The sequence below is a fragment of the Pelecanus crispus genome, chromosome 7 (assembly GCF_030463565.1).
Source record: "Pelecanus crispus isolate bPelCri1 chromosome 7, bPelCri1.pri, whole genome shotgun sequence".
NCBI classification, from domain to species: Eukaryota; Metazoa; Chordata; class Aves; order Pelecaniformes; family Pelecanidae; genus Pelecanus; species Pelecanus crispus.
Genome location: NC_134649.1, coordinates 10128453 through 10144761, shown reverse-complemented (window position 1 = coordinate 10144761; position 16309 = coordinate 10128453). Strand labels below are relative to the sequence as shown.

Below are 16309 nucleotides of genomic sequence, written 5' to 3'. Positions count from 1 at the left end.
CTTTCTCTATCCTTCTGCCTCATATTTTCTGCAAGACACAGAACAGTGTTAGTGGATTTGTGGTTTTAGTTCACTACACTCAAAACCAAATAATTTATGATTCTTTAGAAGGATGTAATTTAAGTGTCCAGTGGTCCTAGCAATCCCCTATTAATGCCTATCTCCATCAGAACCATTTCTGATAGATGCGCTGCATGAAACTGCACTGTGTGACGTTACCTCCTATACACAACAATGGAAAAAGGCTTTCACAATAAAAGGCTGTGGATGTTTACAGCATACCAAGGAAAAATCCCATGAAAAATCCCAACAAAAACTAATTTTTTTTTTTTTAAAAAGCACTTAAAAATGACAGCACTGCAAAGAACATTCAAGCAACTATTTTGTTTTGTATTGGAAGAGGGAGTACTTTGCACAAACATCCAGATTCTGGCCAAAACTTTAAAATAACCTAACAGCTTTGGCATGCTGTGGTTAAGACATTACCGTAAGTCTGACTTGGAAGACTAAAATGTTTCTTTTTTAAGATAAAAAACTAAGGAGAAAAAAAAAGATTTCAACATTATTCGAATTTAACATTATTCTGGGACTTTTTATTTGAAGTTTTTGAAATAAGTATCTATCTAAGCCTTTTCTTCACTACGTGCTTTTCTGCAGGTCCTGGCTTTGATTTACAGAAAACTAGCAACATCCTGACAGACTGTATCTTCTCTCCACCAAATATTTTCCATCAATTGTTACGGCATGAAAAAAACTATTAGGAAAATATCATATGGACCACATAAGATTCATTTCCTTCCAGGAATGAGATGCTCAGACAGGAAAAAAAAATAGAAGAAAAGCAAATGCTTGCTTAAGTTGAAAACTGAATATCAGGAGAAGGTCAGCATTTCTCAGTTTTGTGAGTGGTTATGAACTTGAAGCACTGTCTCGGCTAAGGAGCACAAGCTGCTTCACCAGGAACAGGGGGACAAAGGCTGGAATTAGTGCTCAGCCAGTTTCAAACAAGGGGTCTTTTTACCTCATCCAAAATAATGCAACACTGCACTGTCATTATTTAATCTAGTATACACTCCACATAAGAAATGAACAACTTAACCGATTGGAACATTGATCTGGAATATCTGACTCCTTTTTGCTTTGACAAAGTTTACCCCAATTACTTGAGGCTAACATATAATTCACGGGGATGTAAGTGTGTAGGTATCATATGTGAGGTTTTGTACTTGAGCTTAGTTTTACCCTTCTCTTGCAGGCACACTGGAGGAAAATGAATGGAGCATTATCAAACGCAGCCGGAACAGACATGCTCCTCAAAGCGGCTCGGTCTTCTCTCTGTGTCCCACTCACTGAGAGGCAAACCCACGATATTAAGGGAACAGCCGAATAGCTCCTTTTCCAGGGGAACACAGAGAGAGCTCAGGCTGCAGCACTCCTGGGTCTGCGTTGTTAGGAAACATGGGAGAGGCAGGTGCTGCCTGTGGGTCCTGCACGCTCTGAGCTCAGCTCTGTGTGGAGGATGAGGCATGATGCTTCCTGTGTTTTCTCTCTCATTTCTCAGTGAAAAAGGACAGTCTGCCCACAGGTGAGCCTTCCTGCTCCATTAAGGACAAGGAGTGGGGGAAAGTCAGGCTAGATGTGCAAAGTGATTTCACCACAGATCTGAGCCATACAGAATTTGCTTTCTACTTTAGATCCGTGAAAAAAAAAACAAACCCCAAGGCCTTTAAACATGCCACCATATTGACACCAGCTGTCGTTTGTTTTCACCTGTTTAAAGTATTTGAATTACTTAAGAGATTTAGCATAGACTACTCAGAGCAGCAGCGTTGTCATACCTCATAGTTTATCACATAATAATGATCACAGAGCAGTTCTTGTCTTGATATTTCTGTATCAATACTGATTGCGTTATACTCAGTGTGGAACTGAAAAAAAATTAACAATTGGCCACAGACAATGCAATATAACCCAGAAAGAGAAAATACCAGGTGCTAAACAAACTAGATTAAGTACAGGATTAAGTGCATTTGCTAAATATTTATTTCATTTACGAAAGTGTGTTTTATGTGTTGTGTATTAGTTGTATAATGCACATGCCACATTGCATGCTCTGAAAGAAAAGGATATGGGGTTTATACTAGAATGTCCACTTGGCAATTGAAAAATAAATGAAAATGATCCTTTCCATAGCTGAATTTTTAAACAGCTGCAATGTAGCACAAATATATTTATTCCCGAGAATCCAGAGAGGATGCAAAGGCCAAGCGCTTGCTGCTCTCTAGCTGATTTGAACAAAAGTGATTTTGTTACAGGGTAGAAAAACCTTAGCAAATTCAATTACTGCTGCAGTCATTTCATTTGCTTTGCAGATTATCGTTGAATTACCATTGGAAATGAGAACAAATGCAGTGATGTTGCCACTTATTTACCCAAACGTACTGGGGACCAATTCAGCACATGGATATTTCCATTCAACTCCGAAAGTCAACGGATACGTGACAATCACCAACACAAAGTGGGGGAGACTGGGAGGGCAAATAAACACTCATGAAAGAGGCCCCGATTCAGTACTATATGCCCTGAAAAAGGCACTCAGGCATGACTATGATGAGTAACAATTTGGATGGTAACATAAAAGACCTCTGAAATTCCACATAAGGCTGTCAAAATCTAAGACATCCCTTAGGATTGTGCTATAGTCTGGAGGCATTAACATTGCGGAGGAGCGCTGGGATATCATAAGGGAGCACCATGTGATTTTGAGGAGTGGAGTAACAGAAATGGGATGAAATTCAACATTACTAAATGCATAAGCATGCACTTGGGGACTAATAACAGTCATAAATTACAGCAACAGAAAAGGGATGAAACCTTGTATTACTAATTGAAAGATCACACAATTCAAAGCTATTTTTCCTATGAACTGGAAGACCTTTAGTTGACAAGTGAGAAAAAGGCAGCCTGTTATGTATATTAGGTGATTAAGGATGCCAGCAGGATGCACCATACAAAAGAGAAGTATGCCGTATCATATACTGCCAGTCAAGATAGGCAATACCATTTTCATTATACATCACTAAATCTCATCTGGACAAGAGTGTAGCGTTCTGGTGACCCACATTTTGAAAAGTTAAGTGAAAACGTGAACAAGTGCAGAGAAAAGACACAAAGGTAAAGAAAAGAGAATGCACTGTGAGAGTGGAGATTAGAAGTGGGCTGGTTTAACTTTGCAAAGTCAAGGCTGACAGGATATGACCTGCTTCTGGAAATGCACCAAAACACTGGAGAGACATACAAAGCAGGAAAACTCCTGCTGATCTTCAGTGCAATATAGTCTAAGAATACACCGGCATAAACTTCCCATAAACTAATGAGGACTGGAAATTAGAGAGGTTGCTAAGCACGGGAGAGCAGTGAGGCTTGGAAGAGCTGGAGGCGGGGAAAAGACCTCACTAACCAAACTGGAACTTGCAGTGTGATACCTGGCAACAGGGCACTCAAAGATCCAGAAGATGCTTTTCATCCCATGCTCCTGCACTGCAGTGCCTGCTCCCCTGCAGAAATGGCAACTGGAAGTCATACACTGCTGACGTTGTAACCTAGCGCTGACGTGAGTTCATGCGTTTGCAGCTCTGCATCAGCAACGTACACCCCTGAAGTCTTAGATATCTTTGAATGCCCCATAACACGCAGCAAGCTTTTCATTCAAGCTAAGCAAGGAGCTAAAAGAAATCTCACTTGACCTGCACCTTTCTGAAGAGATGTCCCATATATCAAGACTGAATTCAATATGTTTGGAATTACCAATAGAAAAGTTAATCTCTTTGTGGAAGAAAACAAAAAGAAACCTTTCATTTTCATAGAGCAATTGACACACACTGTGCTCTCACTCTTTTGAGATAGAAATGAAATGGAAAGGTTTTGACTCCTATAGCACACTGAAATATATTAAATCCTATTAGCAACAAGAGGGGAGGTTTTCCTCTTCTTCCAAAACTGCAATTCAGCAGGAAACGACAAGAAGTTCACATCCGCATGCGGGTGTCTCACACCACCGTACAGACTTGGCGCAAACCACCTCTTAGCACTCATAACGCCCGAATAAATGTGATTTATGCTTGTGGTATACAACCGCAAAAGGGCAGGACAACTCATGGTTTGATTCATGCCAGCAGGCGCTGTCATATTGCAAACAGCCTCTTCAACTACTGCAAATGCCAAGGTCAACTAATCCAGTTCATGATGATGTCTGGATGAGCTCCACTTGAATTTTTCAAAGGTAAATATTCCCATATGTAATACTGAGTTACAGTAGGTAAATGTTTTCCTCTGTAGTTCAAAGCAATATGCCAAGACTTGTTTCCCAGAAAAAGAGCCTCAAAACAGAACTTATCACAAAGACTGAACATTCTCCACTAATACCACCACTTCGAAGTGAGGACCTATGCACCTAAATTGAAATTACATATTTTCATATATAGGTGCTTGCAACTCAGTACTTAATATAAAAACACTAGTTGGTGTTTTCTAGAGGTACAAATGCTTTGTGTCTACCTTCTCTAAAATCAGACCATTTTTATATTGGTTTATCAGATTGAAAACTTTTGGCCCCAGCTGCTGTAATCTCACATTACCAACACCTCCACTGCTCTCCGTGCCAACAAAATTGAGGAGGGTTTCACATGGAAAAAAAGGAAGGCCCTGAGTGAGTAACAACAGCTGATTCCTTGATATCAAAAGCTTCTCAATATGAGACTGAATGGGTTACCCCGCTGAAATTCAGCCTGGTTCTGTACCAGCAAAGGATCCTGAGCCAGGTTTTCAACCGTCTTGCAGGTAGCGCAGTACACACCGCCTTCAAATGAGATAGATACACACCTGCTGGTGGCCAAGCCTTGATATAGCCAGTGCAATGGACAACAGCATACTGTGCTTCACCTTCTTTTACTGGGCCAAGGCCATTCCTAAATGAAAAAGGAACACAAAAATATCATGTTGATTGACATGCAGAAAAGCTTTATGTTTTTAAACTATGACTACTAATGATTTACTGATATTTGTAAGTTATGTTAGAAACAACCAACGGTCAATCTAGACTTCAGTACAATGTCAGCTCCATTACAATGCTATTCAAGCCATACCTGTTTTCCATATTATTTCTCTGAGAAAGATACTGAAGCTTATTTCAGAGATAGAGTTGGTTAACACAAAGAAGTTGAGTGACTTGCACAAGGTTTGCAAAAAGATCCAGTGACTCTGTCACAGCTGAATTTAGTGGCGAGTTCTCCCCTCCTGAGACCCAGTGCTATTTTACACTGTGTGCTAATGCAGATGTTTGCCCAGGTAGCGCTCCTTGAGTGAGCATTAGCCCAGTGGAAAGTGAGAGTGCTTATGGCAACTAATTGTTGTGATAAATTAAGCAATAGTACCTGTATCTTTTTCTCATGGTGGTTATTCTGTTCAGAGGTAAATGATCCAGGGGAGCATTTCCACACCTAAAAGTAAATTCATATTTGAAATGGCTCAAAAATGAATATAAATACCCAAGACGAAAATGCGTTTTAAGATCTGTATTAGTATCTAGAAGTAGGCAATAGTGGATATTTATTTCTGATAGAAAGTCCCAGATTCCTGTTTTCTTAGAACTTCCTGCTTCCACAGGCTGAGCTTTTTGGGTGTGCTACAAATATTTTCTTTATTTTATAAAGAAAAATAGAAAAGACTACAAAAAGATTCCCTCCCACCCCCCAAACCTGAAGACTATTTGAAATAGATATTCCATGAGTGGCTAAAGAATAGATACACTTCAAAATACTGTAATACAAGGGTAAAAACTAGAGAAGAATATAAGTCAGGTATAAATAAGGCCCCCAAATATCCACACAAAACAATCTCAGTGTTCCAGTAGCTCCCCTGGACAGAGCATTTCAACTGCCATACACTAGCTACAATGTTAGTAGATATTAACCTCATGTTTGCAAGAACGGACTGTTTACACTGTCTAGTGACTTGATTTAATACTTGTTCATGTATATTTTGTGATATTTCTAACTATGCCTAACTGTATAATTTTAACAATCCATTTAAAGCTAAGTAAGTAAACAGTTTGAAGGGTAAAACCAGTTCATTTTCAATGGAAAAAAGAACAATAACAATGAAAGAAGTAATCACAAGGAAAATTCACATTATTTGAAGGTCATTCTTCCCACAAGGTTTTTTTAGGTTTTTTTCTTTTTTTTTTTTTTTTTTTTTTAATACCAGTCACTGCCAAGGAGAAGGAATGAACAATTAAAATAAGATTTAGAATTGCAAAAACAATGGGACTACTGGCATGTATAAAACTACTCTCATGCACTGGAGTAAACACAGAATCAGGGTGCTAGGAAATAACTGCAATCTGAAATGTTGTTTTAAAAGCTGGGGAACAAATGTAAACAGGACATTAGGCCTGGTTTTCTTTGCACAAAGAAGTTTTCCTCACATGACCACTATGTGCAGCTTGGAGGAAGAGAAAGCAATGTTCCAAGTGTCTCTCTGCCAGGCCTTACTTCTTGTCCCCTAGTTCTGGGGGGAAAAGGAGCTACAGCTTTGAAGTCTGATTTTGCAGGTATGAAGTATATAAACCCCTTACAAAGGCACCCAAGAGCCATACATTCAGCTTCCTCACATGACTGGAAGAATTCCACCATATAACTGAAGTACAGGGATCTGTTTTAATGCGTCAAATATTTTGCTTTGCGTGTTTCATTCCATAACAAATTTTGCGTCATCTGTTTTCAACACATATAGGATATAGGCTGCAGATGCAATTATGTACTTTCCCCCCCTAATCACAGAGAGAGAAATTTAGTGCAATAACAACAGGCATTTTATCCCGCTAGCACTACAACAACAGAAGTGCCCGCAAGCCCTAGTCAGAAGCACTGGGCAGGCAGATCTCTTTAAAGAAGACCAAGCAATGCAGGAGAAGTTGGAAAATTGCAAAATAAAAACCCTCTAACAATTACTCATTTATCTAGCATCAACCAACTGACATTTGGTTAATTCATACCAGGCTTAGGTTAATTCCTACATAGCTGGCAAGTTTGCAACTGAATTCCTGTTTGTCTTCAAGATTCTTTTAATATTATTGGTTTGCTCAAAAAACACACAGAGTTGGCCTTTCATTACACTTGCGAAAGCTTTGTTCCCAAAGTATTGATTTGAATAATTTGACTAGAAGAGACAATGACTTACATTCCAGGGGTGAAGTTGTCATAAAGTTCTCTGGGGAAAGCATCCTACACTCATAAAACTAACTGCAACACACAAATGAGGTGCTGTTTTGTCATTAAAGGAAGACAGGTTTCAGTTTTACTCCAGGTCTAAAAGCAAGCATTCTGGAAACACTTAATGGGAGTGTGTCGTTACACCTTTGTTTTTTAAGCAAGGTCAAATTAGTGCAACAAAATGTCTAAAGTCTAATCTGAGACAGGACTGGAACTATCACAGGAATACAAGGTAAATGCGTACCTCATCCTGCAAATGAAAGAGCGCCTTGATCCCATACACATTCTCATTGAGGACTGCTGACCCTCTTTCTTTACTGTTCCAGTCTTCAAGTCAAGGATTCGTCCTAGAAAAGCCAGGGAGAGCAACTGACGTTTAGTATACAAATTTAATTCCTTTTACTACAAAGTAAGATGACAATAAGTTCATAAGCTAATTGCCATTAGCCCATTTAGGGGGAAAAAAATCCTAAGAAAAAAAATCTTGATCCTGGTCTCACATCGGTTATGTGCTGGCTTAACTAATGATTTCCACAAAGCTGACTCTGAGTCACAACAGCGATGGTCTTTTCTCGGTTGGCCCAAGACCAGCTTCCAAGGCAGGGTCAAATGTCTGGAGGCAGAGAAGACAATGACAGCAAGCATAGCTTTTTGACTTGATCTGGTCGCTCCACTCTTTACCAGAACTGCGGATAAAGCAACTGCATCACTTCCCTAACAGCTGCTCCTCTTTCCCTGTGCTTTTGTGTCTACCCAGAATGCTCTCACTGTACCACCAACTCACATATTCAGGGCTGCAGTGACGGTGAGGAATACATACGACTAAGCTTTCCTCCTTGTGCCAAAATACAGGATATGTCACAGCAGCACTTGTGGTGGGGCCCTTTTAAGAGCTGATCAAAAACTGACATGTCAGCATATTTTTAAAGTTAATTTTCAGCCGGATCAGTGAGATGATCTCGCTCACCAAACGGCAACATGAGTCTATGCAAGGTCCATGGCTGGACCCTGCTCATCAGCATAAGCTGACTACAAACCTCAGAACCTCACCCCACAGACACAGCACTGAAAAGGGATGACAGCAACCAAGTCATCTCGAGAGAACAGAATGAAGGGAGCATTGGGCTGGTGCTCCTACAGTAAGTTGGGGGAGGTCTTTATTAAAAAACAAAGGTAGCAAGGTGATAACAGATGAATATTTCCATTCTCCTGATACAAAACAAGAGGCAGTGATTACTACAGATAGGTTCAGATCAGTGATAGCAGGGTACAGGATATCACCTAGAATCCTATTGTTTATCGCCAAACAAATAACAGAATGGACTTTTGCATCTACAGCTCAATTGCTAACAGATGACTATAAAATCTTGCACATCAGTAACACAAACTAGAAATGTATCACTGGCCCAGATCCACAATGCTTTGGGGATGGATACAGCCACAAAAGTGACAGTGGGCCACAGAAATGCAGTGGAACTGCTGCTAGACAATTAAATGGCAGCCACCAGCACTGACAACACATGGCCATGAGCAAACCTACAAGTTTAAGGTGGGTTATCTTCCAATAACTGGAACTATATAAACCTAAGTCTTTACTGTGATATAACCAGCCAAGTTTACAGCAATATAAGATACCATACCCTCTCTGGACTAAATTGAAGAAATCATGCAGAATACATTCAAAGTCTCCCTCACAGATTTACTTAAAGTCTCTGTCCAAAAAATTAAGTTCTGAAATAATCCTACCGCCAAACATTAATTTCAGAATTACTTTAACTGAAAATATTTACCTCCATCCATGAATAGGAATAAAATCACTAGAAAACAGTTTAAAGGTCAGTATTTTAGATAAGGGACTAGGCAGTAGCATTTTATTCTTAAGGTATACTAAAGATAACTACTTCTGGAGGAAAGCCATCCTTGTCGACAAAAGGTCAGACTGTGTCATTTGGCGTATCTCCAAGGTATATCTCAGATGGTTAAGAAGTTAGCAAGCCTGGGAGCAATTCCTGAAGATGCTTCAATTCAGAGCACTGGGCTATATAATAATATAAATGTATTCCAGGTGTGAGCTAGCAAAATTCATACCACCATACTTCCCAGCTCAGTCATATATATGTATTATATATATATGCATGCATATATATATATATGCAATACAAATTCTTGAAGCGACACTAATAATCAAAAAGCAGTGACAGAAAACGTAACTCTAGCTAACAGAAATGTCTCAGTTTTTATCATCCAAGAGCATCTATAAAAATAAGTACACTTCACAATCACGTGGCTGCTAAGCCTAAAACTGCCGAGACATGCTTCTTTGGCATGTCTGGAACCCACAACAAAAGCAATAGTTTTTAAATTTAGCTTTTTGTTTGGCATTGTCTTAGAAATATGTACCAGATAACAAACAGTAGTCTAAATTTTGCTCTGACTTACAAAATCACTGCAGGGTGTATGTGGGGATATGAGTCAGAGAAATGTTTCTAACATAGATATTACGACAGTGCCCTCTCAGCAACTTGTTTCAATAGTCTGTCGTCCGTGTATCAACCTTGTTGAGCTCTAACAATATAGCACAGATTTTGATAACGAACACGCAGTTTTTGTCTCATGTATTACTAGAAGTTCATGATCAAATTATATTAAAAAGAGGAAGAATTATAGTTGAATAGACTAAGGACAAAAGGTTTCAATTTAGCTCAAAGCAGCCTGTCGGTGCACTCCGTGGGAAAAGAGGGATCTCCTGAGACATGGCATACCAGGCTCATATCACTGGTGGAGCTTTTAAGTTCCTAATACTGGTGTCACCAGGTGTGTAGAGCGTACCTGGGAGAGTAAACTGGGAAACAACCCGCTGTGCGATTTGTATGCTACCAATGCAGCGATGCAGCACAGGTAAATGCTAGCTTTGGAGAAAGGAACAGGGTAATACTCCCAAGTCCTTGCAGCCTGTTTCTGCCCGCAGTATTACACACACAGCGCTAAGAGCTTTCCCTGTTTGGAGAGCTCTCCTGTTTAATGATGGCAATCTGGATACAGCACTACCCTTTTTTATTTTTGTGCTAACTCCTCAAAAATACCTTCTTCATTTCTAGACCCAGACTTACAGCACTTAGCTTTTACCAGATAATTCTAAAGAAGTGCAGGGAGACGGAAAACAGTGAAGTTGCGACAAGCTGGAGTTGTACCACACTATTTGTTGTGACTTCTTATTGCTGTGACAATCTGCAACTGCAACAATGCAATGTCACCTGGTCTCAAGACAAAAGTCACAGCCATTTCTCCCCAGGCTCTTTGTCACTCCACACCTGACTGTGAGAAGGGAATGGACTCACCCTGCTCTGCTTCTGCCAGCATGGAATTGCAAAATCATCTTCCACCTGCTTTAATAGCATCTACAGTTCGCTGCAGCTGCTCATGTGATGGACCTTGGCAGGTCCCACACTGCAGTCAAGCAAACTGGTATAAATCACAACTCAGCGTCATACAGACAGCTCAGTTCAAGGAGGTGGCATGCTCTGATGATAGCTCTGTCACAGAACCATAAAATACTCTTATCTCCATGTGTTCCTGCAGCTTTTACGCTGGTCCTGCTACCTCGGTGATAAATGCATATTTAGGTTTCTCCAGAGGAAACACGCACAAAGTACATTTGATGTAAAAGTTGGCGGTTAATATATTCTTATTAGTAAGAAATATTCTAGCATGCTCTGACAACTTCTGCTAACTGAATAGTGCACATGTGCATTTTTTTTAATTTCTTCTTCTAGTTTCTTCAGAAGAACAGTTTTAACAACCCAGTGCCATTGCCAGCTGGATCCCTTATGAGCTTCCCCATAGATCGGTAATTGCACGTAGTTCATTTTCATGTTAAACTTTTCCCCTCTCCAGCTCCAGACACAACCCTCAGATACAGCAAGTGCAGGATACGTGTCTCAATCACAGCCACTACTGTGACTGGCACTGCTGTCTTGTTACCATTTACAGCAGCTGCACAACTCACAGGAAACCAGAGTTTACTCTGCTGCAAAAGAGAAAGCAAACAAATGAGTACAATGCTTATTAAAACCAGCACATAAATCTCTCTGGTTGCTCTGGCTATAACTAATAATTTGTTGAAATCTACCCACTACATGCCCATTCAGAAGGCAGTATTGCTTAAACCTGTAATAAACCACTTGTCCTCTGAGCAGGAATCCACCACGCGACCCAGGAACCTGACGTCAGCTGTCGTTACAGGAAAGGGCTGTCAGAGGGGACCACAGACGTGAGGACAATGTGCAAGAGATTAATTATTTCGGTAAAATTAGAGAAGCCATATAAAGCTCTTCCCACTAAAAAGATTAGTTAGTAACAGATTCAGGTACTGAGGATACATGCCAGAAACATTCCCTCCGTGTTATGCTGCAGTGTGTTTTCAAAGATGCTCTAAAAACGCTCTCATAATGATCAAGGGGACAAATGTTCATATTGGCACCGATATGCCCCTTGTGTGTGCAAACAGTGCACAGATTATGCATGAACCTTCCCCTTTTGGATCTCCAATTGCTACTGTGAATGTTCAAATACCTTTTCTGTGTTTGCCATGTTTGAGATGAACCTAAGCCAAGGATTGGCCTGGGCCTACTGAAGTTCATGGGGTTTCAAATCTGGGAGTCTGGCTCAAATCCATCTTTCCACAATAGCACCAGCCTGTTAGAAAATTTGTTCCTCCATGTTTAAGCACTGCATGCTAAGGTTTATAGCCTGGTAATCAAACACAGTCTGTTCTTTGTTACTTTTTTCAGTTCTGGGTTTGGGTTTTTTTTTTTTTGGCGGATTCAAAACTGCATAAGCTTCAACACCTAATTCTACCACAAATGCTTTCTCTGCTGGATTTCCAGTTCCTAAGGATCCTACAGTCTGTAATTAGAAAGAAGGGATGTTACATGAGGGCATTCTTCTGCAAAAATTTCAGTGCAAGCTGAAATGGCTCTCTCTAAAAAAAAAAAAAAAAAAAAAAATCATACGGTAATCACATCCAGTTTGCACCATGGAAATACCCCTCTTTTGCAACAAAAGGCTACTACCTGTTTACAAAGATCAGAATAAATTTGTTTTGGCCTCATGTACACTTAAATACTGTTGGAAAAGTACATGATACAATTTTCCATTTCCCGCTCACTCATCTGTAGATGGACTGCTGTCTGGCACAGAATCTTGGACCTGATAAGGAAACAGTCTGAATTAATACATGGAGTCTCACCTTGCCCTCAATACCTTCAGCAACCCAGCAAGCTTCACGCTGTAGATGATAGTGCCTTGTCTTACAAAGAACAAGTTAGATATTTCATAACTATTCTCAGCCACCAGATTGTATACATATTTCTTTCCAGGCAAAATAAAATAAAGGATAAACTAAGTTTGGTTTGGACAAGATAACAAAAGATGACTTTGTGCTCATCAAAAATACTCCACAGGCTACTCATGGAAGACAAACAGAAAACAGGAATACTGCACTCAAAAATCCTTATGAAAACTAAAAACATCTTTATCTTACTACAAAAACGGAAAAAGCAAGACAGGGATGCAGGAAAACAAGAGGAAATAATTAAAAATAAAAGCAAAGTGATGGTCAAGGTACCAATACTTCTGGACGCAGCTCCAAATGTAAGCTGACCCTCAAACTGAAGGGTCAGAGAACGAAATACTTCTTCTACGGTGATGCTCTCTATTAGTACATTAAGTCTTTAGAAATTAGAGGCAGATATCAGCTTAAAGATGTGTGTTCTCAACTAAAACTACTAGCTGCCAGCCCGTCACACAGAAGTGCAACACTGCAAACAAACCATTCATCATTTACAGGGAGGCAGCACAGAAAAGTCTTTATCACCCATGAGTGTAGCATCAAAAAGCCAACTCTGTTACTGTACCTTGGGATACGAAAGATGTGCATGAAGACAGCATTGGTGGTTGAACACTGACTCCACAACAGTTTGTACAGATGTAAGATGCAGGTCACTGCTTGGGATAAACCATGAAGTTGTGGAAAAAGAACTGAAACTCTTCTTTTTTTTAATTTTTCATTTATCAGTTTACACATATGCACCAACTACAGCTGAACATTCAGCTTTACACCAACTGAGGTGTTCAGGTGGCACAGTTCCTCTTGGAAACAATGGATGCATTATGAACACATAAACAAAATGTCTTCAACGAGAAGATTAAACAGCCTAAATTTGATCAATTTGTATTAAATTACTCTTGATAAGCTCATGTTAGAGCAATTATTCTGCATTAATTCAACAATTAGAAGAAAATAAAAACCTTTAAAAATGTATACCCTTACAAATTGTAAGGGATATAATTTTATCTCATGATTAATGCAGCTCAGCAAGTGCTTTAAGCTCTATTAAGTTTAATAAATATACATCCACCCTGTGGATCCCAATATAAAAAAAAAATTACAGATTATCTAAGAACATATTAAGAATCAAAACTGAAATGCAAACACAGTATTTGAAGGCTCTCTTTCCAGGAACTCACGTTTACATAAACCAGAAGCAGCTCACAATATACAAATAAAACAATATACCCATTAAAATTAAAAAAAACCATGGTCACACAGCTCTTCTCTCAGCATTCTGGGTTTTATTATTTACATAAAGGTAATGTTCTACAAGCACAGACATATCTACCATGTGCATACACGTATTAGAGTACGCAGTCCCTGTCTCCCTGAAAACCCAAGTCCCTGCCCTACAAATGCCGAGGTATCTACTGTAGGGTTGGTGAGGCTGAGAGCAACTGCCATAGCACAGAAATACGCTGCTGGTCATCCAAGTATCGTCCAAAACCAGAGCATCCCTTCAGCATCACACCACCAAAGACAGGAACTATGTGGGGTGAACGCACCAAACAATACAATCGTAATAAAACTGTACCCACAAAAAATGCATCTCTCTGGCCCCTCATTGAGGGGAAAGCAAACTCATGAGCAGTAAGAATAGCCTGGACACTCAAAACATAGGTGGACTTAAGACCATGCCAACTTCAAATTACAAACTAAGGGCAGAACCACATGACTGGCACCGGTTACGCTGCGCACCCAAAACCAGCACTGATTTTACGGCACGCCCCTCGCTCACATCAGAGGTTACAGGGCAGCTCTCACAAGCAATGCCCGCTAACCTGTTGTTTATTTTAACACCACTACTTCATATTCGCCGAGTCGTTAATGATCTTTTAAATCTATGACAAAAAAAGACACCAATTCTTGATAACATTTAAAAAAACACATCGAGCGGCCATGAAGAACGCACAGTTCTAGGAAGTAAGAGCCTGATGAGGTTGTTTTTACAGAACAAATTTGCTAACTAACGATGCTTAGCTCATTCACCAAAACCCCCCACTCCTTCACAAAGCACGCCAGCGCGCCGGCACTGGCACTCCTAACGCTCGCCTCTCCCCGCAGCAGCCAGCACCGCCACGCGCGACCGCTGCCAGCGCTCGCAGGGACGCAGCGCGCACGGGCTCGTCGCAGGCGGCGGGCTTTTCTCTTTCATACTTTGGATTAACGCAAAAGGAGAATGGTAGCTGCGATGTTAGCAGTGGGCACGTAGTTTTAATTCACACGTGGAAAGGGTCGTTTCTCCAGACCTGTGGGTGCAGGAGCCCCTGGGTTCTGCCCGGAGCGCGTCTGGTAGCATAGGTCATCCCTTACTGGTATCACAGCCTTTACGGACCGTGATCACAACTTCAATCTCTGGCTTCCAGGAAGCTCAGGACATGGTGGGGCTTGGGGGGGCGCGGCTACATGTTCCTGATCATGGAGAGGTGGTTGATGCACCTAAATCTTTCCTGATATTAAAAGCATGATCCTATCAAACCTTTCAAGGAGCGGGTCGGTAGGACTTTGAGGGAGGTAGCGCTGCGGGTGGGAACAAGGTCTCCCCATGCACGCTTCCCACCCTTGCTTCTCAGCTGGTCTGACTCCACAGAGAGGATGGGGTCTCCCCACGGCAGACTGCACAGCAAGCCAACACTTCTACCTCTGTCCTCTGCCATATAGGATTTTGTCGTGGTTTAGCCCCAGCCAGCAACTCAGCACCACGCAGCCGCTCGCTCACGCCCCCTGCCCCGATGGGATGGGGGAGAGAATTGGAGGAGTAAGAGTGAGAAACACTCCTGGGTTGAGATAAGAACAGTTTAATAACTGAAATAAAGTAAAATAGTAATGCTAATAGTAACAGTATAATAATGATAATAATAATAATAATGATACACGAAGCAAGTGATGCACAATGCAATTGCTCACCACCCGCTGACCGATACCCACACAGTTCCCGAGCAGCGATCGCTGCTCCCCGGCCACCCCCCCCAGTTTCTATACTGAGCATGACGCCATATGGTATGGAATAGCCCTTTGGGCAGTTTGGATCAACTATTCTGGCTGTGTCCCCTCCCAATTTCTTGTGCACCTGGAAGAGCATGGGAAGCTGAAAAAGTCCTTGACTAGCATAAGCAGTACTCAGCAACAACTAAAAACATCAGCGTGTTATCAACATTCTTCTCCTACTAAATCCAAAACACAGCACTATGCCTGCTGCTAGGAAGAAAATTAACTCTATCCCAGCCGAAAAAAGGACAGATTTTGTGCGCTGGCCCAACTTCTCCAGAAGAGCGAAGCCATGGAGACACTGGTATACCAATATCCTTTGAGAATACAGTACAACTGGAAAATCAGTCAGCCTCCCACAGCTTGGAATAAAATCAGGGACCACACAGGACTTCCCAGCTGCCATTATACTGTACACATATCAACCAAGAAGCTTGTGGGATGGCAGGGATAAAACACAGTCGCTCTTGCTCCAAGGCTGGCAGTGCCTTCCGCCCAAATGTTATGAGACTGCTTTAGCTCTCACAGGCTGGGGCTTCACTGCTCTCGCCTGCTTGTTTTATCATGCAGCAGGAAGCAACGCCGTATCCCTACCCCACCGCACACACCACCACATTACAAAGCATCGCTAATACACTGATAAACAAATATATCAGTA

At 41.0% G+C, this 16309-nt stretch overlaps 1 protein-coding gene across 1 annotated transcript in view; it reads right to left on the bottom strand.

The window, feature by feature from the left end:
• ARNT2 (aryl hydrocarbon receptor nuclear translocator 2) overlaps positions 1-16309 on the bottom strand; it is a 79161-nt gene that overhangs the window by 35657 nt on the left and 27195 nt on the right. The window contains exons 5-7 of the mRNA XM_075713751.1: positions 7516-7618; positions 5433-5498; positions 4882-4967 (exon numbers count right to left, since the gene is read on the bottom strand). Coding sequence (XP_075569866.1) covers positions 4882-4967; positions 5433-5498; positions 7516-7618 — 255 coding nt within the window. The remainder of the gene's footprint in view (positions 1-4881; positions 4968-5432; positions 5499-7515; positions 7619-16309) is intronic.